The following is a 27,472-nucleotide window of genomic DNA, read 5'->3' on the forward strand; positions in this document are numbered from 1 at the left end:
GGGGAGCGATAAGAAAGGACAGGGGGAGCTTTGCACATTATTTACAAAATACAAACGGTCAATGAATTCGCGTCGCTCGCGCGCAAGTGTCCGAGCACTGTCCACAAATGCCTGCGCGCGAGCGGCCACTACAACTGTTTACAATATATATATATATATATATATATATATATATATATATATATATATATATATATATATATATATATATATATATATATATAGTTACATTGATGTATATACCAGGCAGTGCCGTTTTTTGTGCACCACCGGACTCGATTCGCGCTTGTAAAGCGGACTGTCGTGCCTGTATATATTTTTTTAATATGCCTTCTCCCCCATCGTCACCCATCATGATCCTCTTCTCCCCTTCCCTTTCCCCAGTGCAGAGTAGCAGGCCAGATTTTAATCATTCTGGCCAACCTCTCTGCAGATCTTTTCAATAAATCCATCCATCTTTCTACATGTTTTACGTAGCATCTTAATTCGCCTAGGAAGTGGAGCGCTCCCTGTTGCTGAGATGACCAGCCCGGAGACAAGTAATTGAGGCCTGCAAAGAGTGGAAGCACATTAAGCTCTGCGCATACCTAGCCCTCTTCCCCCTCCGGGATTCAATTGATGGCCCGGTTGGAGCGTAGCACAAGGCAGCATCTCTTGCTAGTCTTCAATCGGGTCATCACTTGAACTTGTTGTTTAGCGCCGGCGGCCTGGCCACTGAATCACGAGACAGATTCGCTCAAGGCGAAGCTCCGGAAGCGTTCATCCGGTGGGGCGTCCTCTGAGCTTGTCCCAAAATGCGCTCGACCCTTAATGCTCGCTCCGCGCACCTGTCTTCGCCTTCTCCAGTGGTTGCCCTTCGGCGGCGAATTTTTTGCCCCTGGCTGCCTTTACCCCTGCTATCCGCAACAGGAGGAACAGGAGGAAACTGGTTCTTCATTCCATGTTTGCGTCCACGACGTCATAGCTTGTTGGCGTGCGCAGCGGACGCAGAGAGGAGGCGGCCGGTTTTTCTCGCGTCACGCGTCGAGGCTCCCGGAGCGAGGAGGAGCCCCGAGGAGGACAGCCGTCCGAACCGATCGCCGCCGGCCTCGATCGACAACCCCTCGAGGCACGCGCTAACCGGAGTCGCTGCAGAAACATGCCTGCACCGAGTGCGCTTCACATGGCAGCGCTGGCGCTGCTCCTTCTGGCTACAGCGTTATGCGTCTATGGATCGGAATACCCTGCTCTCAGGTGAGTCCTTTAGCGCGGTTCTTGCTGATCTAGATTCGCCTCAGAGCATCGAAGTGGACAGAATGCCCCTAAGGTGCTTATAACCAATAATCCTCGGTTACTATAGCGAGCTGTCAGGAGATTGAAGGTGTCAAAGTTAGGCACCCAGATTGCATCCTAACGTTCTCGTTTTCGAGATGTCAGAGAAGACAGGTGCGCTGATAGCGCACGAAAGCTGTGGCTACGCAGACACGTGGTCGTATGCGATGACGAGTACAAGCTGCTCTAGGAAAGCAGCCGGAGTCAACAACGCGTCGTAGAAGCCCACCATGCGTGACCGTCGAAGAGTGTCAAGTGGCTTCCGTGCGGACGGCATCCAGGTCCAGACTACCCTCGCGAAAGTACCGTCCAGATGCGGAACAATGCTGCGCTCTCCACCAGACCATCGTCGCGGAAAAGGGGTGGCCGCTGCCGTGACGATACATTGCACTGTTCCGCCTTCCGGAGCGGTCTGTCAACAATGCGGGGGAAGCTTTGTGTTCACGGTCGGAGTAAAAATAGACCGAGCGTGTGAAAATAACGCGTCCTTCTCGCGTCACAAATGCCAAGGCAACCGCTTGGCGTGCCGTAATATACGGCACTCAGTGCTGTATTCCTTCTCATAGCGATTAATCGAGGGTCTGAGCGCGTCTCTCGGAAATGAATTCCTCTTCAGAATGGCTTTCACTGAAATTCTCTTAAGTTGTAACGACAGTAACTGAACTACTGATTTATTTACGCATGACGCTTAACGGTAGCTGATGAACGTCGAAAAACTCTGCTGAAACACTACGCAGCTTTAAAATACTCGTAACGTGCCCTCGTTGAACTTCAACTCCATAACCTAGCTGCACTGTATCTCTCTCAATAATGGCGAGTGCCTTTTAGTGCATCCGCCGTCGCTGTCCCCGAATTTCTCGGCGCAGTGTTACACCAACCTGAAAGCTTAATCGCCCGCTCTGGAGAAACGAACTTCGTTGTCATGTATTATAGTCTATCGCGATACGCACTGTCACCATTTGAGACTGCTTCAAGCGACCCAGCAATGTGCCGGCGCAGAGAAGGCCGAGACGAAGCCGAGGAAACTAAGCTATCGGCAACTATACGCCTGGAAAAGTCCCAAGGTCGATAAGCGTCCCTTGCAGCGCTTCGCCGACCCTGGCCCCGGATGTCTGATTGCTTGACGTGATTCTGCTGCTGCACCATTTTGAAACGGGCCACATTCGTGTTAAATCGTTGATACTATAAGTATACAGCGTCCCTGAAAACTGGAAAATGCCACGAAAGCTTTGACACAAATTGGAGCAGTGCTTCCAGGCTTAGCGTTTCACTGCAAGTTGATCGAAACAAGAAGAAAAGTACATACATGTGTATAGAAAATAAACGTCGCGTTAGGCGCTAGGACAAAAATTCATTTCCTATGCTGAGAACGTACATCCTCTTATTTGCATTAGGTTTTCTTGAAGAGCATTTGGAATGTAGCGCGTAAATTAATTCTGTGAATTCCCGATGTGCCGGTTTTTTTTTTTTTGTTTTTTTTTTTTTTTTTTTTTTGTGCAAGCGCTCAATGTGCAGAGGTTTAGACTGCCAGGAGCGCTGTAAATGGTGCGTGTCGAGGCCAAAATCTCATGCCTATGTAAGACCGCTTATTACGTCTTCCGTGGGTAGACCAGCCCCGCTTGCGCCTTCTCTCTTTCTTGACAGTGCTGCCCACATTACCATGAAAACAGCCACAGCCTTAGAAGTCGTCACATAATTTCGATGCTGCTTCAGTGGCTGTTTAATCAGCAGAGTATGGGGTAGTCGAACGGAAACATCCTTAATTGAAATTGCTCTTATTAACGTAAACATACGGATAAAAGGAATAATTTGGAGGGTTGGTACGACTAGCCTATAGCACTTGACATGACATTATCATCCAATGAGCATTGACGTCATTTAACTAAAGAAATGTGTTGGTTGCTTTGTCCATGAAAGCGTAGGAAGTTTCGGATGATAGCGGTTTCTGCGCTCAAAATCTTCTGCTCTTCAATCCCGGCCTACTTAACTTCACATTTGTTTATTATACCATGAGCGGTTCATTAATAATTTTTCACAATGAATTCCCCTGCTGGTCTACACTACCTTCATTCTTCTCTGTTCCGCACGACCTGTAACAGCTTCTATATGAGCGGAAATGTAGTAAAGCGACCAAATCTAGACCTACGATAGTCGCTAAAAGTAAATCCTTTATCTCGAAAGAAGTGAGAGTAGAGAGTCCATGGTGGGACAATTGGTAGCAGTGATTATAGCACTGCCACAAAGTTCTGTTCACTGTTTTTTTTTTCTTGTTCTTTACTTCAACCTTCCGCACATTCGTTGCATTTGTTATGCGAGAGGCGAACGTTATTTTCCCCTGGAGTCCAGGCAGCCGCGCTCGAATGTTTCCAAAGTGTTCGAGGAAACATCACTTGTCGAATGTACGAAAAACAAGCGCTTTCCCTCTACCGAAAAGATGGGTCTCCGTCGAACCGGGGAATCGCATTACGAAATTACTTGCGACAGTCAACATATGTCACAATCTAATGCAACAGCTATTCCGTCGATGGGAATGTCAGATAATGGAACGGCAAAATTTTTGCGAACAGTACGTTGCAAAATGAATTATCCCAAGTCGTTGAATATTGAAATATCTGACCTTGTTGCTCAACCGCTTATGCAATTACGTAGTGATTTAAAAGGAATGAAGAAACAAAAACGCGTTAAAAGAACTATTTCTATTTTCAACGAAACAGTAGCGACTTCCTGCTGCGGAGTACCTCTTTCTTTTTTCATCAAATGTTTAAAAACCATTTCTATATTATCCCGTCGCGCTGTTAAAGTCACTTGCTGCCCACCTTATCATTAACGTGCAATGCGCTCCTTTAACAAGAAGATGTGACATCATCCGCCAGTTTTTATTTATTTATTTTTTATTGAAATTCCAGAGCATGGTCTTACATCGTGGATGGGGTCAATAGATGGTGCTGCGGCAGAAAGTGTTTAAGCGCTTACCGCACTCAACAAATATTTGTTTTACACCAAAATGCAACAGGAAAACCACAGATGGTGCAATGCGATAAAATAAGGGCATTTCAAGAGATGTGCTTGCATGAGTCCCGCTAGGCAATAAAGGAAGAATCGAAGCTTAATGAATACACTGAGGGAGTTCCGATATAATAGTGAGTCTTCAGTACAGCTTATGAACACAGGTTTACTAATCAGTTCCCTTACTGAAGCTCGTAATAAAATTATCAAGCGAAGAAGGTCTCATAGTTGGAGACTGTACTCGAAGATACCGGTTTGAGATATTTATATCAACGAAATCAACGCAAAATAAGTAAAATATGTAGCGAAAACAAGACGGTTACGTTTATGATAAAGAAGCTGCAGGAAAATCTAAGAATAATATCTCTAAATAGTTAGTTTCAGACATAGCGGCAGGAGTAGCGAGAAGAGAATGGGAGTAGATATCACTGCGAAACAGTTTTGCTGAAAAGAAAATCTAATGAGTTTCTTAAATTGGTCTGATGCTTTTATAGTGTAAAGATAGTAATGAGGAAAAACATCTTCATTTCCGCGCAGAAGGCAATGCTGTATTCAGTCTTGAGGTCCGCATGGGTTTTGCATTGTGTCCGTGCTAGGGACGCTGCTTGGAAAGGGAGAGCCATCCCTGTCCTTCGGCGCGTACCGAGGCGAAAAATTTTTCTGGCCATAATCCGTGGCTGTCGCTATATCCCGAGTAATGCCCTGCCACTCTCGCACGCTTACTTTTAAAACTAAGGGAGTAGTAATTGCATCCACCCTAGCACAGCTATGCGGCTACGTACGGAAACTATACAGCTGGCACAGAAACTGGCGCAGTTGAAGAAAACAATCTACCTATACCGTAGACGATTTTTTTTCCGACTGTGGCCGGAAATGTTTAGAAAGATTGTCCTTTCTCCACTTAACGAGGAGAGCAGAAAGAAGTGGAATTGAGGAGTATTAAGCGAAAATGAAAATGAGCATGTGTCGGCAAGAAATAAATAAAAGAAGCGACAGCGAAACGAAAATGAATAAACAAATAGAATCCGAAGTGGAGTTGAGCCAGAATTAAAATTCTTTGGTGGGTTTATGTAAATGGGATCAAAATTGCAGTATGATTTCAGCAGGAATGTATTGGCGAGTGACAATGCCACACGCATAAATGGAAGGGATCGTTCAGCGGTCTTTCCAAAACAAATAGTATAATTCCAAAGCGTGCATAGCGATTACAATTCCTGTGTTAAGGCTCATTAATTTTGGCGATGGTGGAAGCCTCATTAGGTAAGGCTTGAAAAAATTTCGAGCAGTGGTTGTTGCATTAATGGAAGCGGAGATAAGGCTTTGAAATGCGATGATTCGCTCGAGCATTCGAACATTGTATTCATCGGTGAAAAGCGCTCATAGACACCACCGAGAGCACGATCTTTGTTGACTGTGTTCACGCTGAAGCTGTTTTTGTTCTTTTTTTTTTGCGTGAAGTAAATAACCTAATCAATATCACTCTTCCTGTGCATTGTTGCGCTTACGTAGGAACTGGGACACAATCGGAGACGACACAGAACAGATGTGCGCACATCTGTTCTGTGTCGTCTCCGATTGTGTCCCAGTTCCTACGTAAGCGCAACAATGCACAGGAATAACAACCACCAACTAGCCCAATTTGAAACTCTCCCAATATCACTCTTGTCACAAATGTATAGAACAGCACGCACGACCCACGCACACGCACACGCACGTAAGCCACACACGCGCGCGCGCGCGCACGCACACACACACACACACACACACACACACACACACACACACACACACACACACACACACACACACACACACACACACACACACACACACACACACACACACACACACACACACACACACACACACACACACACACACACACACACACACACGCACGCACGCACGCACGCACGCACACACACACACACACACACACACACACACACACACACACACACACACACAAATAAAAACACATGCGTGCGAGCGCGTGGGGATCCTACAGGGATCCCGGACCCTTGTGCGAGTGGTTACGAGGATAAGATAACACGTTGAAGAAAATATATCCTGTAACCCTACATGCTCGAGCCGGAGATTAGGGGTGTAGATAGACCTTTACAAGGACTGGGTCGGCCATTCGTGTGCCCCTCGTTTGCCAGCGTTGAAAAATATCCGAGCCCGCTACAAAGGCGTCCGCATAGCCTAGCAAGTACAAAAGATTTACTTGCTGAACAAGTATAAGTGCGCGTCTCTGTTAAAATATTGAAGGAGGGTTGAAATCTGGGTCAGTTGGTGCATAGTCTTAGAGAATAACAACCAGCCAAGGGACGAGGACGAAGAAAGACGATGTACACACAGCTTCCGTGGGTGCACCGTCTTTCTTCGCCCTCGTCCCTTGGCTGGTTATTATTCTCTAAGGCTCTTTTAAAGCGTTTACAGCTGCGGCGAGCGAATAGAAAACGTTGCACGTGTGTTTTAAAACGCCTACATTCACCTACAGCACTTTTGATAACGCGGTCCACATGCGGCGCCTTCTTCTCCGCCAGCCTAATCCTGCGCGCGGGACATGCACACATTAGGGGTGCAATCCACTGTTCGTGTTTTCGTTTCAATATGCCTTACACCGAAGCAATGCGGTCTCCTTATGTTTTTAAAGTGTTATCTAAATGAGGGAAAATCCCAGCCTAGAACAACTTTGTGTTTCTACGCTTGTCGGCAACATGCGTATTGGTGAGCAAAACCTACCGGCGCACCCGAATCCATGTTCACCGTTCTGGACGTGTGGGCGTGAAGCACTCTCGAGAATTATTTGGAGGATGCAAACGTCACAGTTCTGCGGGAACTGACTATGTGCGACTCAGCATTCCATGGCATAGCTAGGGCTGTGCAGTCTCGAAGAATGGAGCGGCGCGTTGAAGAATGTTTTATAGTTAATCGGAACTGCAGCTGAGGACGTATCAGTAGGCTAAGTTTAGACGATTTCAGCCGGGGGGGGGGGGGGGGGGGGGCGACGCTGGAAGAGCTGCCTTGGCAGCTGCTGTGTAGGAAGGACCTTCAACCCTTCGGCAGCCGCTTGTCGGCCGGGGAAACCCCCGGCTCGCTGCTATCGGCATGCGAGGCACGGCCGTCGATCAGGCAGCCGAGCTGACCTCCTACGGCAATCCGCGACTGCTGGACGGCTATGCATGACGTCCCCAGCCCGATAGGATAGCTCGGCGCAAACAGGACACTCGTTGTTTTTTCTTGTCGTTGTTTGCTGCGTCGGCTCCGAGAATAAAGGCAACATCACGGTATGCGGTTTTTAATTCGAAGGGTAAACATTTCCTACCCCATCTAATGCGCCTTCGCTTGCAATCGTTGGCAAGACTGAGCAATCTGTGATGTATGACGGCCTCCGCTAGGAGCCTGCCACTTGGATTCCAGAACGTTACTCGCATGGTCGCATACATCTGAGCGAAATAAAAAGAGAACAAAAATAGCTTAGGCCAGCCACGTTTGCCGACGATCGTAATTTATTTTTGCCAATGTCGCATGAAGCCAGGGCAGAAGCTAAAGAAACACGTCTGCCTGCAGATTGAAAGCTGTGAAATGTCTTCGAGGCCTCTTTTTCTGAATATATGCATTCACTTGAGAGCTCAGAGTTTTTAAACGGTGAACCGTCGTCTCGGAGGTTGTCTTGCCAAGACAAACATCATCGCGCTCTCTTACACAACGCGTGAATGTCAAAAGTATAAATCCGAAATGTTACGATGGTTTCCTCTTTTACTCTAGTTTTTGGAAACCATAAATATCTAAAGAAAAAGGAAGGGAATTGTAGATTAAAACCATGGCGAGATTTTATCGCCTTATGGCTCTCAGGTCTCAAACACTGATCCTATTTTCCGCCGCCCAAAAAGGCCAAACGTGAAAGCTCTTCATCCTGGAACTGTGAGGCTCTCAGACGTCATAGCGGTACTAGTCTTTTCCCATCGGCAGGTTATACAGCAAGATTTGTTCGGCGAGCCATCATCCCTGTCATGTTTTTGGAAGCAGCACATTCCTTTTATCTTTGTTATTTCCTTCGACCTGAAAATTTTGAACGTAATTGCAATCATGTTAATTAGCTATTTCCTTGCATCCTATTATGAACCAACTAGCTCGATAAGTTCTGCGTAAGCTAATTAGAGCTTACTGGCAGAGAAACAACGTGGTGGTGCTTTGCATACTGGCCCTCTATTAGCGTCCACCAGGATTTCTGGGAACTTCACATTGACGTTGGCTTTAATAACCATATATACACGATGTTTTACAAGACGGCGATTTGCGAGCTTCTTTCTCTGCACGCAATTTATCTTGTGCTAACGTAAACAAACTTGACTTTTTTTTTTGTTATGCATTGCGCGGTACGGTCAAGCTATGCTAATGCCGTGCTAAGAAGTAGATTTCTGATAATGGAGCCTTCATCGACTTGAGAAAGCTTCCTCGCGAAAGCCCTCCAGACTGCGGTCGAATTATCTCCTGTACTGCATAATTACAACTGCTCAGTTACTTGAACGCTAACAAATTTGAATTCAACATTTTTCATCCGTTGTGTTTTCCCAGTGATTCATTAAGAACACTACGACATTGCAGCACTTTTGTTAGTGCGGATGAAAAGACATTTGCTCAAAGCAAGAGCGCGTTAGAAATGTGTACTGCCCCTAAAACACTTTTAATTGTCTCCTCTGTATTAACAAGAACGACTCTCTAAAACCAAGTGGGGCGATCAATGAGCACTTTCATTCGATTTCTCGTAACTCTACTGTTACCAGAACAAAAGTACTCAGCCTATTGATATAATGTTCGAGTTAATATATACGTGCTTTAAATTTTCGCTGCAACTGAAGAGTTAATCAGCTGTTTTGATGAGAAAGAAGTTCGAAGCCTGTCTTCTCTAACTTTATTTCTTCATTCTATTGTTCTGCACCCAATAGCTCCTACTCTGCCAATACTTCTACTACCACTACTCGCAAGATCACAACCCAATCACTACCACCTCTCTTTGAAATGTGATCGCGTATTTGCTATAGCGAGTGTTTCATTGTTGTCAGCCTTTCTTTATAGCCGGTATTTTGGTATAGGCGATGTTTTAATGTATCATCTGTCTCAGTATCGGTGGAAATTTTATACAGCCGGTGTCTCAGTGAAACTGATGGTTCGCTAAAGGAATATGTAGCTACGTCACGGTGGCCGTGATTTTGTGGTGCATAGCACGGCGAAAGCCTGCGGACATACCTAATAACCTCATCATCACTTGTACTGCAAAAGCAGCGCACCGCAAAATGGCGCCTGTGACATTTCTTGAATACATCCTAAAGACCAGTTTTGTCATCGCTAACTCTTATCACTTATCCTATCTCGTCATTTTTCAGCATTACCTTATCACTGCCATATTAAATATCGGGTATATGATAGTTTCTATTGCGCAAGCGTAAATGATGAGCATTGAAACCAAGTTTGACGGGATACGTCCCGCAAGCATCAGCTGCTGCGTTCGTCCTTAACGTCCTAACGTAAACATCAGCCCGTGAAAACGGCGCCCGGGTGTTGTAATCACAGTTCCCGCATCCAAGCTTTGCAGACGATTCAGTTTTAACTTATCTAATTCAAGTGCCGGCGGAAGGTCCACTGATCATATAGTTAAAAGAACATCGCTTCGCTAACCACCATTGAGAGCGAAGCACATTTTTCACACTCTGCCACAAACCAAGTCACCTATAGATGTGTAAAATGTATGGCTAAATGAAAGAGAGAAGAAAGCTCCACGCACCGGTTTTAAGAAATAACTATCATAACATACATAGTTATCAAGGCCACTTAAAGAAAAGAGCTGAGCGCCAGTTCAGGGCCGCCTCTGGGGTACACGTCAATGAGGAAATTAACCTACTTTCCATGGGACAAGTTAACTTTGTGGAACAGTCATCTCGCCCTACCTCGGTTTTGAATGGTACAGAAGCCGTAAAGACGGGAAGAGTGAAGATGCAGCTTTTGAACCTGGTGGTAGCACTCATGTGCGTTGTACTCCTTCGCCTGCGAATACAGGCGATCTTATTTCTGTGTGCGGGTCTTCAATCATTACTAGACAAGAGAAAATTTGAGAGCACTGCAGAACCTGCAGTGATAAATGAGGAAGTCTGAACGTTGCGACTGCTGTTGCGATATTAAACGCTTCGTTTTGTTTCATTCATTTTTGCTAATTTTCTTTTTATTGCCGCAAAGCCTTCCAACGTCCTTATGCTAGACGCGGAGAATCATGGACATGTAATCGCGCTTGCATAGGACACGGAAGGATGGTTATTGGATTCCTGTCATGCGCACATTTTATATCAATGTCGACAGGCTGCAATGACGTCAGTCATGAGGTAAGAAATGTTTTGCATTAAAAGAAAATAGCACTACGCGATTGCGACAGAAAGTGTAGCTGTATGTTCATGGTTGTAATATTGCCTTACGTTCTTTTTATTTATTTTTCTTATGCCTTATTTCCTCTAGTTTTGCTCTACTGTCCATGCCAGTCGAGGATCCCGAAACTACTTTACAGTTGTTATACTTCCTTCTGAGAAAAAAACTAAGTATGAAACACAGCAGCGGCACCTGTTAACCTACTGCGTCGCTGCTTCACGACCAGGCCACTTATACCCCTTAGCAAGGTACTCTCGGTGTTTGCTGAATAAGTCGGTGCTGGTGTTTACAAGACAACAGGTGATACGAATGCACACTTCGCTAAATAACAACAAATGGTTGATTGTGGCTAGCTGAGCCGCTTACGTTAAACAAATAGGAAACGTTCAATAACAAATCGTAGTATGGGAAGAAGCGTCAACTTTTCACTCGTCAGTAATTAACGAAGATCATTACAAGGGGACATTAGTAGAAGCGACTATACATGACTAAGACAACTGCTACCATACTTTTCAAGGCTGGAAATTTCTAGAATCAGTACGTAGATCAAGTTTGGCTTCAATATTGACAACGATGGGACTGTTTTGCCAAAATTACTGTCAGTTTTCGCACGCAGCGAAGTCACCAGCTAAACCGTTTTTACATTATTGGTTCCTTGTGGTGTTTTCGTGTTCACGCACGCGATCGCTTATGGATTGTGCTGTTTCGTTGCCAGAGGAATTGGCGGACTACCGATGCTTCTTGTACGCCACACGTCAGCAACGCTTGGCACAACCAGATTCATGCCGTGCCAGGTACACGCATTTTCCGGATGCGCGTAGTAGAGAGAGGCAGAAAGTCCGTTGATCGAATAAGATTTGCATATTTGCGGCGAGGAAACCTGAATTAAAGTCCGAAATTCTTTCGCATTCAAACAACCTGCAAGAAATGGGCGCATTGACGTCATTTTCCTGACGCATTTCCAACGCAGCTCGTCGTTAAGAGTAAAGAACTACTTAAAGACCAGAAACACATCTAGAAACCGGAACTAGACCACCGCAGGACAAAACCCGTCAATTCGGTGAGATTACTGGGTGGATGATGACGATTGTCACGTGTAAGCCTATTTGGTTCGGAACAAAGGGTGGAAGTAAGACCCGCAACTCAGAGTGCCACGACTTGACTCAAGCGCCCAACATATCTTCGTACGCAAAAGGCATTTGTTCAGGCGTCTTCTTCTGGTTTGCCTGCGGGCCTGCTGCGATAACTCTGAGAATTTCAAGAAGAGTGCCACATTGAGCAAAGCGTTTTCCATTCCTGACTCTGATTAAACCAGTGTAAATTTATTCATGACAGAAAAAAAACCTCCACTTCGCACGCAGCGGAGCGTGCGGTGTCGAGCTCAATCACCCCATCTTTCAAACGCACACTAAAACTCACTTCGCAGCCTTGCGTTTCCTGCAGCAGTGCCTTCCGTCAGGTTAAGGTTGAAATCCTCATGAATGTGCAAAAGCGCAGAAGCGAGAGTGGAATTTCCTTGGAGGCAAACCCAGGTCATCCGATGCCTAGATGCATAAGTATGTGCTAAGCAGAACACCTTCGTGATTATTGTAGAACTTCGTTTTTTGCTCTTTTTTTTTTCCCCTTGCTGACACATATTCTCGCATAAATTACCAACGTTCGTGTAAGCACTTTACATGTTTTTCCAGTCAGTAACACCGGTTATGGGGCGCGTCTGGAATATTTCGGCATGATAGCATCGTGTTTTATTTGCACCTTTGTTTCTTCTTTCGCGCGCGCTGACAGATATTCTAGCCTAATATTGAATTAAGCTGTCGTCGTTTTGCGCCGGCCAATGACACTGGCTCGGTGGCGGGATTTTGGATAACACGATATGATAGATAGCACGAGGTATTTGCATAGTTAGCACACGGTACCTCTAACAGTATTCTTTGCGGCTTATTTTAAGGCGATTGTCTTAAAGTTCCTATTCTTGAGAAAATCTAGCGTCGCCGTTGATGACGTTGTACGGGTCAGAGTGTGGAACAAAAATTCATGGCCATGACTAAAGGTAGTAGCAGGATAATGACACGGCCTGGCACTGCTAGGAGCTGACATGAGAGATTAGGTAGGTTCTACCAACTAAGGCTTCTCAGTTCAAATGGCAGGGCTAGGTTAGTCGAACCCTCCGGTATGCTTGCATTCTATGTCAGACATGACAACCTTAGGCCACGCGGGCGCGTTCGTAGGGTTTGGTTAAACATGGTTATAATCTTTGGGTCCTTTACCGAGTATAATAACGAACGTGACCTAAATGCTATTTATACGGTAATAAGATAAATATGAAGAGAATAATGATTACGGCACTGGAAAGTGTGCGACCATAATCCGCAGGGGGAGCCGTGAACGTGAACCGTTATGCTGCCTCGTCCTACCCTTAAAGGTGGAACTTAGCTTACCCCCCCCCCCCCCACACACACACACACACCGTAGCCCTTAATGTTTTTATATAATTGTAAATTCCACAATACCACAAGCATTAGAGTGTAGAAAGCCGCAAAATTTCAGTGCCACGCACTACTCGGGCGTCCTTCACAATCTCTTAGATCCCCCATAACCTATCGTTTATGATACAGGGTGGATTTTCTGCTAACCTAAAGAACACACAAGACTGAAGTGCTTTGTTTCGCGCCGTACGTGTGACCACCAACCTCAGTAATAACTATTGTAACAGAGGATTCCTAATGAGGGTGATTTAGTTGGTTTGCCGCCGGCAGCGCTACGTTCAAGTAAAGCGGAAGTGAGCGTGCTATTTGACCCGGCGTTTGACTGCGCTGCATTGCATGTTATAAGGTGATAGCTCTAAAGACCTCCTTACCCAGAAAAACCAGCGCCGGCTTTGTGAGCGAAACATAACGGGAATGGCACTGATAGCTGGTGGCAGCTCATATTGCCGAGCGATGATTTTTCGATGCTATATGCGACTCAACGAGACCACGTGATATCAGAAAGTTGGGAGGAACTGCCAACTCCAGTTGTTCATTTGAGATTGGTAGGTAGAATAATATTTAACATTCCAGTGCTATAAGATGCGAAGTACTTGTAGGCAAACAAGGAACCTCTTTCGCATTATACCGTTAACGACGGAGGAGTATTTCGAACAGCATATGATTGTTATCATCTCGATTCCTGGATCAGAAAGTAAAACAATTACTCAATTACTCAGGTTTACATTGTTATGAAGCAATATTTGGATCCGCTTAGAGCCCACAACATTTGTTGTGACAGCAAGGTAGTTAGAAGACAACTGAAGCTGAAATAGATGTTTATAGACGAGATACGCATGCCAGAATTATGCAATACTGGTAACAAAACAGTCCGAGTGCAGCAGAGATAACGCAGCCTAAGTTTCATTTTGATGCTAAAGGGTTGGCATATGACGTCTGCCAGTACAGCTCAGCTGTACGAACACGGAAGAACAAGTGGGAAAGAAAACTCGCAGCGAGGAGACCAGGAAGAAGTCGCACCAACCAAGCGTGTCTTTTTCTTTTCTTCAACTAGTCCTTGCGCGAATTCCTTCTTGTTGTCATGCAGCTATAAACAGATATTTCCCACTTTGTACAAAACAATTCCTCTTTAAGTTACTCATGATTGCAGCAACAATATAATTTCACCGATACCTCATGTGCGTAAAAAAAAAATAAGGATGTGTTGTAAGAATACAGAATACTTAATTTTCCTCAATAGCTTCGTGTCATGCTACAACTGTTCATCTATACTCATGGCGGCAACAGCAGAACCCAGAATCTGCGGGAGCAAATTAATCCCACAAGCTTTACAGTCTGCACGATTTCAAGTGAGACAGGCCTCCATATCAGAAGAGATAAGGAATGATTGCAGCACTGGTCGAAGAATACGAAACTATTATTAGGAGAGGAGCCAAAATAAGCAAAATGGAAATAAAATCGGCCCGCAAAAGACGACACAGCCCGTTAACCACTCCAGACTAATGTGCCAGCGAGCAGTACCATGCGTGTCTTCAGGACTTGGTTTTTGTATGCATTGCAGCCTTAAAGCACGCATCATACAGTGATATAAAAAATTTAGATAAACATTTACTTAAATATATCAGCATACCCGCTGTGAAGCGTTTATGCAATTTTCATGAAAGACGTGGTATATAAAACTGTCTGAAAACATTTTGCCGTAAGTAATTTTAATGCGCTTCAGAGTTGGCAGTAGTACACAATGCAGTGCCTCCGCTGCACTTTGAAGAAGGCCAAAATGTCCGAGCAACTGTGGAGACGGTCTACGTGTTGAGTTTTAAATTATTATTGAAGTGGTCACATTATCTTTTGGACTCTTGATAAAGACTGGTACGTAATGACGCGCTAGTTTAGGCTTCTAAAAAACACATCAAATCATAATGTAGGCTCCTTTGTGTGATATGCAAAGATTCATCAGTAAAGATTCCCCTGATAAGGACTACTTGCTTGGCTACACGACTGTCGACTTCCGGAACATCGAAGTGCCCTGGCGTTGCTTAAAAGGCGGGATCCACCGGCTGCGCTGACATTTGCACACAGCAGCGGTGGCAGGCAGCACGCGGTAACCTGCTCCGGTGATCTGCTCTAACTACCACGCAATATTCTTGCAGGTTGGTGGCTTTAGTATATCTTTTTTAAAACGTCTTTTGGGTAACCGCTGTTGCTGCCGCTGCTGCTGTCGTTGTTTTGTCCTTTTTTTATTTTTTATTGTTTTTATATTTCCTGCCGTTTCTTCAGAGAATCCGCATTTTGCGAACATGTCGCAGTGTTTGTCCTGCCATGAGGATGTGACTGATGATGAAATGATTTTAGTATGCTCCGCTTGTAACTATTCTTATCACCTTGGAAAATGTTCCGGTGTGTCTGCGTCGAGCTTTCGTAACAAAGGTGACTCTTTTAGGTCAACCTGGAAATGCGCAACTTGTGAGTCAGCAATAAAGAAAAGTGGGGGTACTCCTTCAATAGCTGAGAATTCAAATGTTGAACGCCTGCTAAGGGACCTGAATGACAAATTTTCTTTGCTTCTTCCCCTCGTTGCCAAGGTTGACGCACTCAGTGAACTCGTTGCTAAAGTTGACGGTATTGAAAGTTCAATTAAACTCGTTTCCGACCAGTATGACACTGTGCTAGAAAGTCTTGAGAAACAAAAGAATGACATGACTGCCCTTAAGAAAAGGGTAGAAAGCATTGAAACTGGAAAATCCCCTGTGACCAGACAAATAAGGCTTCAGATGAATGAACTGGAGCAATACAACCGCAGACTGAACATGGAAGTGCATGGTGTTGTTCAAGAACAGCATGAAAACCTTCTTGAGCAAATGAATAGCTTAGCGGCTTCGCTACAACTCCCATCGCTAAAAGACTCGGATCTTGAAGCTTTACATCGCTTGCCACCAAAGTCTGGTAAGGAACCAGTCATCATTGCTCGATTTCGTCAGGTATCCCTAAAGCAGAAATGGATGGAATGCCGTACTCTTCTCAGGGAAAAAGACTCAGACGTGAAGCTTTTTGACAACTTAACTGCGGAAAACAAACGGTTACTCTGGCTAGCCCGCTCGAAAGGAACCGAACTTAACTATGCTTTTGTGTGGCAGAAAGACGGACGCATCTTTGCTCGAAAGGCAGAAGGCAATAAAGTTCTTAGGATCTACGACGAGCATGATGTGGAAAAACTGTAATGATAAGGGGCAAGCATTTTCTGCTGCTGCCCGTTCTTCACAAGAATGGCAGGTCTCGAATCTGGTTGTGTTTATCATAACATAGAATCTTTTCGTAGCATTCCTTTATTAAACAATAAGCAGGCGAAGTACTTTTCCTTTTATCACCTGAATGCGCAGAGTTTGCGTAACAAAGATGAAGAAGTTAGCAGTTTTTTGACTTATTTAGAGCACGAGTTTGATGTTTTGGGCTTTTCAGAAACCTGGTTCAGGAATTATGATGATATAGTACATTTTGAAGGTTATAAATATGAAGCTTTATGCAGAAAAGATAAAATAGGCGGTGGTGTTGCAGTATACATTAAGCAAAGCCTTTCCTATGAAGTCGTATCTGACTATACTGTTTTGAACCAGAACATTGAATCACTTTTTGTCAAAACCAGGGCATTCATGTATGGCGTTATTTACAGACCACCGTCAAGCTCTAGCGAAGAATTCTTTCGTATTCTTGAATTTATGTTAGATAAACTCTCTGTATTAGGACTTCCTATTATCATTATGGGTGATTTTAATATCAATCTGCTTCGACGCTCCCATGTATCTAACACTTTCGTAGACACTTTGTCTTCTTATGGCTTCAGCAATGTTATCAATGCCCCTACCCGCGTCACTGATAATACTGAATCCTTAATAGACCTTTGTTTATTAAGCTGCGTACCCGATAACACGATGTCTGGTGTCCTTGCTAGCGACGTCAGTGATCATTTGTCCCTTTTCTGCTTTATACCAAGAGGGCGGTCTAAAGATTCTCGTTGCACAGACAGAACACACACTACACGAAAGATAACAAATGTCAACATTGAACAATTCCGATCTCTTGTAGCCGCTGTTGATTGGCACGAACTTCTATCAGTCCTAAACCCCAATGACTTATACGAACAATTCCTCGAAAAAATAATTGAATTGTATAATATTGCATTCCCTACCGTCACAATAAAAAAGAGCAAAAGGGCTAGGAAACCTTGGGTTACACGCGACTTAGTGATAAGAATAAAAGCGCGAAATGCTCTCTTCCATGAGTTCCTATCATGCAGAGAGAAATTATTTCAGGAATACAAAAAGATCCGTAACAAGTTAGGTAACGATATAAAGAAAGCACGTATCCACTACTATGCCAATAAATTTGCTGACATTTATTATGATCCTCAAAAGACATGGCGCATTGTAAAAAGCTTACTTGGCAAACACCATACAGTTTTACCTGCTGAATTGAAGATTGATAACCAAATGTACGGTGGTGTGGCTCTCAGTAATGTGTTCAATAGACATTTTTTAACTTTTGGATCTTGTACTACTTCTGGTTCTTACGATTTCGATAAGTATATTCAGTGCAACCTGACTAAGTCCATGTTTCTTTATCCAGTCACAGAAACCGAAATTGTCGACCTAGTTAATGACCTTAAAAATAACAGTTCATGTGGTTTCGATGGTATTATGGCAGCACCAATCAAAGCGGTTTCTGATATTCTATCTGAAGTGTTATGCCACTTAACTAATCAGGTGTTATCTACAAGAATATTTCCAGATAAAATGAAAATGGCTAAAGTCATAGTTCTACACAAAGGGGGTGCCGTCGATTGTATCAGTAACTATCGCCCAATATCAGTCCTCCCACTGTTTTCCAAGATAGTAGAAAAAGTAATTAATCTAAGGCTAACTAAGCACTTGACTGAAAATGCCTTGCTCTCTGCAGCCCAGTATGGTTTCCAGAGAGGTAAGTCAACTGAATCTGCTCTATTATTCATTAAAGATAAGATAGCACATAATATAGACATGCAGTTGTGTACTATAGGAATTTTTTTGGATTTCAACAAAGCTTTCGACTCAATTAAGCATGAAATACTTTTTGAAAAACTGCCACACTACGGAATAAGAGGTGTCGCACTTGAACTGCTCCAAAGCTACTTGTCAAACCGTTCTCAGTTTGTCGTTATAAATGATTTTGCCTCGGATCCTGAATTCATAAAATACGGTGCTCCTCAAGGTTCCATCCTAGGCCCTCTATTATTTCTTTTATATATAAATGATATAATTGCTATCCCTGGAACTTCCAATATCTTGCTCTATGCCGATGACACGAGCGCCTTTTTTTCCTCGCCAAGCTTACCCTCCCTAGTGTCTGCAGCTAACAAATGGCTTGAAGATCTGTCGAGTTGGCTTTGTGCAAACCAGCTGATGTTAAATGTTAATAAAACAAAATATATACTTTTTTCCGCTGTCAATAAACCAATAAATAAAAATATCACACTTTCGTTCCAATCTGTCTCCTTAGAACGTGTTTCAGTGCATAAGTATTTAGGTGTTCTATTTCACGAAAACCTCCGCTGGTCTTATCATGTAGACTTTGTATCCAGCAAAACAGCCCGATACATAGGCATACTGAATAAATTTCGCCCGCTTCTGCCAATGCACTTGAGGAAGCAACTATATTTTTCCACTGTCCAGTCTCGTGGTCAGTACTGCCTGTTGGTATGGGGAGTGGGTACAAAAACCAACATGGAAAAGATTTATATTTTGCAAAAGAAAGGCCTTCGGTTTATTCACAACCTGTCTAGATATGATTCTGCGTCTGCATACTTTAAACTAAGTAATATATTAAGTATTACAGCCCTCTATAAACAACGACTATCCGAATTTATATACCGACAATACAAAACTGACAGTAATGCGTTTTTAACTACGTTTATCAACACTGATCCACATTACGTCCTTAGAAATGTGAACTTTATAAAACCTCGCATAAGGACCGGGTATGGTATGCAGTTAATTCACTGGCAAATCCCTAACCTCTTGAACTGCTATCCTGACATATTTTGTCTACTTGAAGAATCATCCTCCTTGTTAACATTCAAAAAAAAAATTAAGATGTACTTTTTGGAACATACGTGATTATTTGTTTCCTATTTCCGTTGTGTAATACCAATTACTGTTGACACTGTTACCTTGATGTATGTTACAGATTGAATTTTATGCATTTTGCCCCTGGTTTGTGTTTGTATTACATTCTCACATATGACTGACTATTTTGTGCTGCTCTGTGCCTGCTGCGTTGTGTTGCACATGTCATTGTGGTGCCGAAGGCCCCGTCAGGTGACTTGTACGTCACCTTTAGCCTCGGTCCCACGGCAAAAATTGTATTTTTGCTACAAAGTGCAATAAATAAATAAATTTAGAGCGGTTTTTTTTTTTTTTTTACCTTTAGGCATTTCATGATGTTCCGAGAAAATAAAGGCTACGGGCTGTTTTCTCGGTATCGGATGTCCGCCGTTCAAAATATTAATGAACTTGATCCGTGTTCTCTTTTGCAACAGAACAGGTTGTTTATGGTCAAATATTTAGGGGAAACCTCCGAGGTGGAGTAGATTTCTAACTAGAGAGTAATTACTCGTTGACATCCACCCAAAGTGCAGCCGTATGGCTGCACTTTGGGTGGATGTAATTACTCAATGAGTAATTACTCCCTTATTAACAGATCGTTTAAAAAGTTCCTTTAGATCAACTTGGAATTAACGGTTCACAGCAACGAAGAGTGCTCCCGTAAAGGAGATAGGTAGCTAGGGCAGCACATGTTCCCCTTTTGCATGTTGCCGAAAATAAATTAGTGCCTTTGTAACCAGACAAACTTCAAGATCAAGGTGTTTACTTGACTGCTGCCGCTTGAGATAAATAAGCTAAGTATGTATCTACGCCGTGGCGACTAGATGATCATTTTTTGCTTACATTGCTCCTTAATGCGGCGTTCAATAATAATAACTCACAGTTACTTACCTTAGTGATATCTCCTAATTCTGCTTGGTGCTTCGAATCTTGTTTTCTGGGCACAATTATTGCCTCTGTGAAAAGCCAATTCATGTAGCACTGCGTAAGCGTCTTTCGTCTGCGGGTCGAAGCCACTTTGAAGCTGCTTCTATCAGCATATTCGACTTTGAAACAACCACAATACGTTTCAAATTAAACCCATGTCATTATAGGTGTTGCTTCCGCGATGCGTATAGTCACATCATTCATGCCCATGGTGCCACTGTAAACAATGCTCGCTTAGAAGACCAAAATTTCTCTCAAATTTTATCCGTGCAATTTCTTGAAGAGTGGTCGCGGTGCTTATCTACGGTGAAGGCCTGCCAGGTATTCTCCTCATTGTTTGAAACCTGCACGACAGGCTGTAACATTAAAGTCCACTTTTCGCCTGCTGACATCAATTTGCCTTTCTACTCTCTTTTGCCCTCCACATTTATAGTCCTTATTGAAAACATTTATATCCCTTCATCCCTTTTCCCCTTTTGCTGAGAGAAAACAGCTTCTTTTCCCACTTAACCTGCTCGCCTTTCTTTCGCCCCCAACTCTCCGCATTTATTATGCAACTTTCTTCCCTCTCTTTTAGTCCCTGCAATTTTCTCTCTGCAGCTTTTGGCAACATTCCTTCTTTCAAGCTTGATTAATTCTGAAAAGGCAATTACTCGACATGTCAGTTTGGGACAAGATGAAAGATAACGAAAGGAAGGCATCCAAATTTTTGTGAGAAACATGGCGGTACAGAACCGGCTCCATCACTTTGTCACTCACACTGCGCCAAGCTTGGCCTCAGAATACACGCGCGGTCGTCCACAGGGTCATTGCATCGAAGCCGTGTATGCAGGAAGAAGGAGGAATTCTGAGGAAGCGATTGACATATTGCCTCGTCTCGGCGTAATATGCCATGACTCAACTCGAGCAATAACCTGTTTAGATGGCTTACTTCGGTCTCCAGCACAATGGCTCCGTCAGATACGATCTTGTGGTCACATGTGGCACACTGCACGGCCGCTGCGTTTCTCTCCCTGTTCATTCGCTTGACCTCAACTTTGGTCTGCGTCATTCATTAAGTAAAGTACATTTCCAAAACACGCCGGGCTGTGCACTCCAATCAAGGAATAATGAAGACACCTTGTACTTTTCTTTTCCTTTTGGACGGGAATATCGCAGGCGGGGTAAAGCCAACTTATAGAGGAATTGATTTTGTGTTTTCCTGCTTCTAATACTTCCTCATGCCTATTAAAATGTACTATTAAATAGATTTATTATTTTGTCAGCTTTTCTTCTTACGGGTTCAAGGGTGTTCCTCTTGCCTTCATGGGTGAGATCTGTCGTCTCCGGGGATCGATCACCAATAATTTCCATCCAAACCTATAGCCTACTTCTATCTTGTACTCTGTACTGATATTGTTATGAGGAGTTGTCGTCGTTCGACGCAGCGCCCAAAACTTTCTTGCCGTCTTCCGGCATCGCGGCTATCCTCCCTCCTCCCCTGCGAGACAAGCATGGTCCCAGTGCTTGCTAAATCGAGGAACGGAAACAGTAGGCCTTAAGACGAGCGACGTGGACAATTTGTGCGGGTGGCGCAGTGGAGCCTGGCATGAGATACAGAGGCGTGATCTTGTCGGTCACGTCACTCAGTTGCTGCAAGACGCAGTAAGGACCCAGGTAACAAGGAATGAGTTTCTCGCACAGGCCCGCAGGGCGGGCGGGAGCCAGAGGAAGACGATTGAACCAGGGGGATAGCTAACATCTCGATGGTGATGGTCATCACGGTGTTTTTGGGCCGTCTGAGAAGCCCTGAGAGAGATCCCGAGCAACGTTTCAGGCGGCGTCTGCAAGTCATCGGAAACATAACTGCTGGCACGGTCTTCAGCAGGCAGCAAAGAGTCGAAATGGAGCAGAGGGTCGCGATTAAAGGGGAGATAAAAGAGTGAGTAGCCGGTTGCATCTTCACGGGACTAATTGTACGCAAATGTGTGCGGAAGGCAAATTGATGTTCAATCACGATGGTGCTCAGAAACGTACATGGACAGCACTTCCGTAAGCTAATTTGTCTGGGGATGGCATGCCCTAGTGAAATTTTGGCGGACAGAGCATGAACGGAGCAAGTCGTCAACAATATTAGAAATGAATCAGGGGCCTCGATCCGTAAGCAGTTGACAGGAGGCGTCATGAAGCAAATGAAGTCGCGAAGAAAATCAGTGACGTCAGAGGCTTAGCTTGTTTGGGATGAGAGTATCATTACTGGTCAGTACAGTAAAATCATTCTCTTTCATCTATGCTATACATTCTGTTCTTGAGCGAGAATATGATCCTTCCTACATTCCAACTTAAAGATATCAAAGCCACTTCCTTTCTTCTTCACCAGATTCCTCTGTTCAATATTCTACTATAGGCTGATCTCAGGACCAGACATCCTTATGATCGCTGCATTTTCCAAGTATCTTAGTCTCGGTCAAGCTTCCAGGATGGCGCATAGTACGAACTTTGCCTCACTGTTTTGCGCCTGTTCCGCCCTTTTTTAAGTCCACTTTCTGTTATTTTGCGGAAGTAGATATATAGGGCACGTAAACGTTTCTACTCTTCAAGTTCTACTAGTCATTCTACGTTGGTGCTCTTGCAGCTTTTATGATAATTCGATAAAACCCAGACATATACATCTTTAATGCCTCATTTGGCATAGAAGGTACAGGCAAACGCAGTCCAGAAACACAGTGACCTTGACGCCGAACATAATAAATAATACTAGGGTAAGCAAGGAAGGCAAATATTTTGAAATTTTCGGTCGGAATTTTGCCCAGCAGAAAAAGAAACACTTCAACCTTAGGCGGCATTGAATCGAGAAAAGCCGTGAACAGAGCAGCTGAAACAGGGAATCTGCGAGAAAAGATGTAAATGTAGAGAAATAAACAGAGGGCTCTGAAGGCCACTTACGTGTTTTGAGGGCAATAAAACTGACTACTTTTTGTCCACCGCAATCTACCAGAACCCGCAGATAATTGACCCTAATCCAACTTAATTAAAAGTTGCCAGCTCTTCAATCAACTCGAATGAACGATGTGACTCGCTGCCTGTAACGTCACTGAATATCACTGTGTTTACGTCATGCGTAGACTCATCGTGTAATTCGTGACGAATTTTTTCTGTCGAAGTCGACATCCAGCACATTTTCAAATGGGGCGCATAGAATTTTTGCCAGATCCACTCATGCATGAATATATTTTTTTTCCCGTTTCGGGGAAGCGCTTACAATAGTTTCAAAGCGTAGATCTGCGTATACGTGCTTGCCCACACGTGCTATGCGCGTCGCGTTTCGGCCAATGTGTCGAGCGGTACCTTCGGGTAAGGCACGCCGAAATATCCAGGATGCTGGAATCTCGTAGTCTGATCGCGATGAGCCAAGAAGCGCACACTTCCTTGTAGTGCATTGGGGTAACGTGTCGGCTCGCAGTGGCAGTGTCGCGGGAGGGTTTTCCGCATGAGCGAACGCTTTGCACTGTGCTGTCCTGTAATGCCGTGACAGGGTGGTGCAGCATAAAATGACCATTTTGTGGTAGCCTTTGCATTCCAGGCCGTAACGCGTACCATGCACCTTGGCCGGGTTCATATCTCGTGACACACGATCGCGGATCAAATAACTTTTCTGATTCTCCGGCAGGTTATGATTGTGTCGGTTCCTCCGGTTTCGGTACTAAGTAGACTGTCTTCATTGATTCATGCATGTATTAGCATCCGTACAATCTTATATAGTGCATCAATTGTATGCTGATTGCTGAAAATATTTACATGACCACCAGGACTACGAAAATTGATCTCGTAGTTGGCAGTGCGCCATGCCCCAAATCCTGCACTTGTGCCGCGATGACGCTGATGTTTCTCCTGACGACACTATTCTTCCGAGTATCGTTAATACAATTGTGCCGGTTTCTCGCCACTCTACACATCCATGTTAGCGTGCATGCAACCACTTCAGCCGTCAGCGCTGCTTTGAGTAGCCGGTCACGCTCGCATTCGCGCAAGCATTTTCTGTGTGTAGCAAGCATATTGTTTCCCCATTGCCTCATTACTCTACCCAACGACTGCTACTTTCTGCAACAAAGTCCTGGCATCAACATGCTCTTTGTCACTCTCACAGAAAACTAATCATTTTTAAAAGCTAGCTTCAGAATGAAACAATTATTTAATTATTAAATAATTAATTTATGAAAATGTTATTGAATCATTTATGGAGCCTGTTGGAGCATGCCCCAGTAAGTTGCTAGCCATGGCGATGAGCTTGAGCTGGTCTTCAAGACTTGTGCAGCATCTCAGTGCTGCAGTGTCGTGCTGCGTACTGGCGCTGCTTCTGTATTCTGATAGGACCTCGCATCGTGTTGTAGTGATCAATGTTTCCGCAGTGTTTCGGCATAAATTTAAGTAGGCTTAGGTATACGTGTCTTAACGGTTGTTTCCAGTCTGTGGAACGCTGCCTTTTTAAAAGGCTTTTGCGGGGAACCCGCAGCGAAGAGGATGCACGAGCGGGAAAAGAAATGCGAACTAGTCTGCCCACAAGAAAAGCCGAAAGTATACGATCTATATCAGACGTAAGAAAGAGCCTTTCGCAGGTAGCTAAAACTTAATTCCTGGGAATGTGTTCAGGGAGTAATGGCGCAGCTCTGCCAACAAAATAAGAAGAATGAAAAAAAAAAAAAGGTAGCCACAGACTCGTGCACGCCATAGTAGTCAGAGGAATCTAGGACGAAAGAGAACGGCGCAAAATTCACTAAACCAGCTGCCGCTGACCATGTTGCGCCACTCCTAACAAGAAGCCGATCGTTACGGGTATCAACGACAACAGCGAAATGTCCTCTTCCGCGATTCGAAAAGACATTCCATGGAACTGCTTGGTGCAATCATTTCACTTAGTCCCGTGTGGCTTGTCTATATTGCAGGCGCCTAACGAGCACAAGTCCCTAAGACAGTCGTCAGGGCGGGTGAGGAAGCAACTCGCGGCACAGTAATAAAAGAGAATAGAAATTTTATGTTCGACTCGGAGCGACAAAGATATAAAATTCGTGCGTCGCGCTTTGTGCGTCGGGGTCATGCTTGTCCCAGTCACGCAGAGTGATCGGCAGGCGCGCATAATTGTCCACTGAGCGTACACCGTTTTGCATACACTTACACGGATGGCCGATGGCATTGAAGACGGCAGACAGACGTGCTACACGTTGTTAGATAACAGACGTGTGTCGTTAAGGTTGGCCACTGCAACAGACGGTAATTGCCTCGCAACAGCCGTAGAAAGTTGTTGTCAAGCGAGGAGAGCGAGCGATCAAACAAGCGATTTGCAGTGCCTCAGACTGAGGTTTTCAAGCCGGAGACGATCGTATCTTTTTGGCTCCTATTTAAAATCAGGAAACATGTGGCAGATAACACGTATGTTGCATTTCTTTATATACTAAAGTCGTTACTTCCGTTGGTGAAACTTGTCGCGGCTTCAACTACAAAAAGCATAAGGCTTAATTTTCTCGAGATAATGGTACGAGCAATTTGTCACGGGCTTTTTCTGGAACGTCACCATGAAAGTTGTGAACTGTCATTGTCTGCCACAACTGATAAGAAGTTAGAAATACTTTTAGTATCTAGGCAGAGTTCGCATCGTCTCTATGCCAGATTACTAAAAATGATTCAGTGCTACAAAAGCAAGGATTCGTCCGCGGGTTACCTCACTGTTAACAATATAGGCGTAGCGCTCCCGAATTGTCTTTCGTTTTTTTATCATGCTCAGAGACCTGTGAACTTCAACCATACTTCCTGACCAAATGATATGCCGTCAAGCCGTCGACTACTGTAGGATTAAGGGTGTATAAGAATTCATTAAATAGATTACACAAAACATTGTCATGAGGTTTTAAACAAGCTGAAAAAGATTTCTGTCAGCGTGATATAGATTAGATCTTTAAACTATAAACGGCAAATGTCTTCGTCCTGTAAGAATGCTTCAATAAAAGGCCTTGTCATCTAAGAATACTCTGTCATCTTGACGGAGGATATACGCTATGCCCATCACTCAGGGCAGCAGGAATCAGTGTGCATTCCGGGGAACGAAGGATGATGTTCCTGAGGGAGAGGACAGTAGCTTTGTTTACAGTGTTGTTTTTATTGTTTCCGGATTTTGGGAACTACATCAGATCAGTGAAGTGCGGTAGAGCAATACAAAAAGTGCGCTAAAGAGCGATGCAAGACGCGTGCAAAAAGATATATTGGCATAATATTAATGCTACTACAACAGTGACGGAAAAGTCATTTAGAGCGTGTCGTGGTTCGTGGCACATTCCCAGAGCTACATGCCGTGCCAGAGAGTTCAGATGAATATTGGGTTGGGCCGATGAATGAAAACGGTACCTAGTTCAAAGCATCTTTTTTTTTTCGACCACTCAGCATGAAATGAAATGTCAAATGAAGCTAAAATGAAATGTGTACGAAGATTATACACATTTGTGTGTGTGTGTGTGTGTGTGTGTGTGTGTGTGTGTGTGTGTGTGTGTGTGTGTGTGTGTGTGTGTGTGTGTGTGTGTGTGTGTGTGTGTGTGTGTGTGTGTGTGTGTGTGTGTGTGTGTGTGTGTGTGTGTGTGTGTGTGTGTGTGTGTGTGTGTGTGTGTGTGTGTGTGTGTGTGTGTGTGTGTGTGTGTGTGTGTGTGTGTGTGTGTGCGTGCGTGCGTGCGTGCGTGCGTGTGTGTGTGCGTGTGTGTGTGTGTGTGTGTGTGTGTGTGTGTGTGTGTGTGTGTGTGTGTGTGTGTGTGTGTGTGTGTGTGTGTGTGAGAGAGAGAGAGAGAGAGAGAACGAAAGCGATAAAACATCTAGCTTAAAGTAATGGCGAATAGAGCGCAATGCAAAGTCTTGCCAATACACGTGAATAAAGTGTGGTGCCAAGAAGCATCGAGAACGCAATAAGGCGCCTGCAACACGGGTAGCAATCCAGACGCTACCGCGCTCGGTTACAATAACTCGAAAGAAATCTCGTGGTGTCTCGTGGAGCAAACATAATAAAAAGCACGCTCTTTAATTGCTAGGTTTACAAATTTTGGCTGCATATGACCAGCTATACACATAAGAGCGCCTAATCGGCAATTAAAATAGAGTTGTAGCAAATAGTTAAAATGAAGGGCGGGGGGGGGGGGGGGGGGGGGGCGTTCTAGCTTGAATACCCATTTG

The 27,472-nt window shown here is 44.2% G+C and overlaps 1 protein-coding gene across 1 annotated transcript in view; it reads left to right on the forward strand.

Moving 5' to 3' along the window:
- Positions 1 to 1,078: 1,078 nt before the first annotated feature.
- Positions 1,079 to 27,472, forward strand: part of LOC146208902 (mannan-binding lectin serine protease 1-like) — a 72,893-nt gene continuing 46,499 nt past the window's right edge. Inside the window, exon 1 of the mRNA XM_084596394.1 lies at positions 1,079 to 1,233. Coding sequence (XP_084452520.1) covers positions 1,139 to 1,233 — 95 coding nt within the window. The 5' untranslated portion in view covers positions 1,079 to 1,138. The remainder of the gene's footprint in view (positions 1,234 to 27,472) is intronic.

Source organism: Amblyomma maculatum, chromosome 1 (genome assembly GCF_055883805.1).
Source record: "Amblyomma maculatum isolate TAMU_Amacu chromosome 1, ASM5588380v1, whole genome shotgun sequence".
Taxonomy (NCBI): domain Eukaryota; kingdom Metazoa; phylum Arthropoda; class Arachnida; order Ixodida; family Ixodidae; genus Amblyomma; species Amblyomma maculatum.